Source organism: Octopus bimaculoides, chromosome 2, assembly GCF_001194135.2.
Source record: "Octopus bimaculoides isolate UCB-OBI-ISO-001 chromosome 2, ASM119413v2, whole genome shotgun sequence".
NCBI classification, from domain to species: domain Eukaryota; kingdom Metazoa; phylum Mollusca; class Cephalopoda; order Octopoda; family Octopodidae; genus Octopus; species Octopus bimaculoides.
Genome location: NC_068982.1, coordinates 76625323 through 76629635, shown reverse-complemented (window position 1 = coordinate 76629635; position 4313 = coordinate 76625323). Strand labels below are relative to the sequence as shown.

The window sequence follows — 4313 nt, the reverse complement described above, 5'->3', positions numbered from 1 at the left end:
AGAGAGAGAGAGAGAGAGAGAGAGAGAGAGAGAGAGAGAGAGAGAGAGAGAGAGAGAGATAGAGAGAGAGAAAGCGATAATTGTATACAAGATGTGTAAAACGGTGTAATTTCCAACAAGTACTTCTAATGGCTTGCTGAAAACATAATATCATTTTCGTAGCGAGACTGTTTATTAACATTAGCTTTATGATAACATCGGCAAATCTTGTAACGGCCGTATTATGACTAAAGAATTCGCCATTAAGCTCGTAGTTGCATTTCATGGCATACCAAATCGTTTGGTGGGTGTAACCCCAATAACACTATTTTCATAGCAAGGTTAAATATGTTTTTAAGGTTATTATTATGTTATGTACATTAAGTGTATTTTTACATATTGGAATAGTTTATACCATTGCTACTTATTTAATTTAGGATAAGGCAGTGAACTAGCAGAATCGCTAACATGACGGACAAAATGCTTAGCGGCATTTAGTTTACCCTTATATTCTAAGTTCAAATTCTACTGAAGTCAACTTTGCCTTTCATCCGTTCGAGGTTGCTAAAACAAGTACCAGTTGAATACTGGGGTCAATGTATTCGACTAACTTCCTCCTCTCAAATTTCAGGCCTTGTGCCCAGAGTAGAAAGTAATTTCATTACCTTCGCCTTAGCGAAGGTGGTGGTATTGTTTTCAGTCGTGCTTGTTTGTTTGTTAGTTTGTCCGTGGACAAGATATCTCAAGACTTGCTGGATGGATTCGGATGAAACTTTCAGGGATGTTTGACCAGTCACGAGACTGGTACGAACTGATTATATTTTGGGATCGATCCAGTACCGGACAAAGATATTCTGGATTGTTTTTCCTGTTTTTTACTTAATTTTTGAGAGCGGTCGGATTCATTTTTAGTATTCTCGTTTGTGTGAGCAGTCAAGTTATTTCAGATGTACTCATTTTATAAATTGTCTCTGGTTAATCGTTGAGAGGATATTGGTGTTGCCTTGGCAGAGGCTTGCGTTCTCTGAGCGCTCTTGTTATTATTATTGTTATTATTATTATTATTATTATTATTATTATTATTATTATTATTATTATTATTATTATTATTATTGTTATTCAGGGCTGGAAGAATCGTTAGCGCTTCGGACATAATTCTTTCGGCTCTTTATTTTCTGAGTTTAAATTCCGTCAGGTCGACTTCGCCTTTCATCCTTTCGATGTTGATAAAATAAGTATCAACTGAATACTGGGGCCGATGTAATCGACTCGGCCTCTACCACAAAAATTGATTTCTTTGTGCCAAATTTTGAAACTATTATTAAGAATGTGTAATGTGTGAAGGCGCATGGCCTAATGTTAGGATGTTGCTCTTGATTCCCTTCAACAGACTGGCACCCGTTTAGGGAAAATGTGATCTTGGTCACTCAAACACCCTGAAAACAGGATAATCAGATCTGTGTGTCTCAAGACTCGAGGCAGTAATGTCCAGAGGAACCTTACTTTTGTTTTTACTGTGTTAGTGTTTTGTCAGCGAGTTCTTTTCACTTGGTCCCTAGTTTACAATTTGTTAGGTTCTTGACGATCCGGGATCAAAATCAAGCCACATATGTCATAATGAATAAACATGAAACCATGAACGTTACTTCTTCATATTTCCATATCAATGTAGAGACTTTCTACCTAATCGATAGAAATCAATACTTAAAGATACATAGAATAGCGGAGTTTACAAATGGTAGAGCAGTGATTGAATATGTTAATGTAAAGAAGTATGTCCGACGTATTGCGTTCGCATCCCACCAGGGTGTATAGTTTTCGTTTTATGACCCCAAAGCCAGCAAAATAAGTACCATTTGAGCTAGCAAGACAATGTTAACATGTTAAAAATAACAGCTGAATCTTTCCAAAACCACACTCTAACGTCCTAAAAACGTTTAAAGCATTGGAAAAAAAAAGGAAGGGATTGTTTAGAACCTAGGTCTACTCGATTCTTGTTTAACTGAATTAACATGTTACATGCCCTAATTTTTTCAACCACTAGGGTAACCTTGGACTTATGAAAGGGAAGCTTTATATTATTCAGAACATATGAAACAAGCTTGGAGGTAAGGACAAATTTATAAAATGCTCTGGGCAGGCAAAGGGTTAAATCACTGCAATAACACATAAGTACCAGTAATATACGATTATTTATTCATTTCATTACACTCAACTATCATTTTTAAATGCTTGGTCCTAGGAAAAAATCAATATTTAGTAGGATATAATTTCATTCGATTCTTTCCAAGGCAATAAAAATGGAAAAAAATTCCAAGTCTATTATTTACCAATAAATAAAAGAATAAAAGAGAGCCGACATTTGTTTTATTACATTTTTAGATCTAAATTTTCACTTTCTCCATGGTATTAAAAAAATTACAGAAGAAAGGTCAGTTCTCTATTTCGTTCTCCGATATGATACTTTTTCTAGCCTCACTCACACGCCAGCCCCTGCTGCCACATCCAAATAAAATTGGATAAACTTCAAAGAAAACGTACCCAACATAAATAACAACCAGATACTACTACTACTACTACTACTACTACTACTACTACTACTACTACTACTACTGCTGCTGCTGCTGCTGCTTCTGCTGCTGCTTCTGCAACTACTACTACTACTACTACTACTGTTGCTGCTGCTGCTGCTGCTGCTGCTGTCGCCGTCGCCGCCACGACAACGACAACGACGACGACGACGACGACCACTACCACCATCATCACCACCACCACCACCACCACCACCAACAGCAACAACACTACTAGAGAATTATTACTACTATTACTATTTTTACTATTACTATTATTATCAGCATAATCATTATTGTTGTTGTTATTTGTATTATAACCGTTATTACCAATATCAGTTTTATTATTATTACAATTGTTATTATTACTATGATTATTGTAATTATTATTTCTATCATTTTAATTATTGCTGCTGCTGCTGCTACTACAGATACTATTATTATTATCACTATCGTTACTATTATCATTATTATCATCATCATTATCATTGTTATTAATATTGTAATTATTATTATTGTTAATGTTTTTATTACTACTGTTACCTCCTCCTCCTTATCGTTGCTGTTCTTGTCGTTGTTGTTGCCTTTGTTGTTGATGTTGTTGTTAGTATTATTATTATTATTGTTGTTGCTGTTGTTGTTATTATTGTTGTTGTTATTATCATTATTATTGTTATTATTATTCGCAAATATAACATAAAACTTATAATAACTTCCTCTATTCAGTTTTGAAGCCTTTGTCATTATGTTATGGCCATTGTTTCTGTTTTACGATGTCATAGCCACATTAAAAATATATTTACTATTATCACTGCTATTGACTACTGCTACTACTACTACTACTACTACTACTACTACTACTACTACTACTACTACTACTACTACTAGTACTAGTAGTAGTAGTAGTAGCAGCAGTAGTGGTGGTTGTATCATTTATAATAGCTGCTTTAGTAGCAGCAATATTGTTGCTGTTGTTATTATTATTATTGAAGGCTGGGGTCGATGTAATCGACTCATCCCCTCCCTCAAAATTGCTGCCCTTGTGGCAAAATTTGAAACCATTATTATTCTTATTGTTGTTGTTGTTATTATTATTATTATTATTATTATTATTGTTGTTATTGTTGTTGTTATGTTTATCACTGTTATTAGTGGTGGGTGGTAGTAGCAGCAGCAGTAGCAGTAGCAGTAGTAGTAGCAGCAGCAGTAGCAGCAGCAGCAGCAGCAGCAGTAGTAGTAGTAGTAGTAGTAGTAGTAGTAGTAGGTGTTGTTGCTGTTGTTTTCCGATGGCGACAGACACACTGACTTCTAAACATTGTGATTGTTATTGATTTTAATTTCGAAACAACAACAACCACAACAGCCACAATCACAACAATAACATATCGTCATCATCATCATCATCATCATCATCATCAGCAACTACACTAACATTAAGAACAACAACTAAGACAAGAACATTTACGATAATGATGTTTATTTTATGAAGTTCTAATGAACACAGAATAGTGGTTGTTGTTTTTGTTCTTGTTTTCGTTGCAGCTGCTGCTGCTGCTGCTGCTAATGATGATGATTATGGTGATGCTAATGATGATGACGACGACGACGACGACGATTATGACGATGGTTTTGATGATGTTGATGACGATAATGATGATAGTGATAATGACAATGACGATGAAGATGCTAACTATAATGATGATGATGATGATGATGATGATGATGATGATGATGATGATGATGATGATGATGATGATGACGACG

At 35.1% G+C, this 4313-nt stretch overlaps 2 protein-coding genes across 6 annotated transcripts in view; one reads left to right on the top strand and one right to left on the bottom strand.

The window, feature by feature from the left end:
• LOC106869685 (putative amine oxidase [copper-containing]) overlaps positions 1-4313 on the bottom strand; it is a 491890-nt gene that overhangs the window by 189106 nt on the left and 298471 nt on the right. The gene's annotated exons all lie outside the window — the stretch shown is intronic.
• The window catches only part of LOC106870602 (putative amine oxidase [copper-containing]), a 148178-nt gene that overhangs the window by 98740 nt on the left and 45125 nt on the right, over positions 1-4313 (top strand). The window contains exon 3 of one of the 2 annotated variants that reach the window (XM_052978368.1): positions 2024-2087. The exons of the other annotated variant lie outside the window; for it this stretch is intronic. Coding sequence (XP_052834328.1) covers positions 2024-2074 — 51 coding nt within the window. The 3' untranslated portion in view covers positions 2075-2087. The remainder of the gene's footprint in view (positions 1-2023; positions 2088-4313) is intronic. 2 annotated transcript variants of the gene reach the window in all.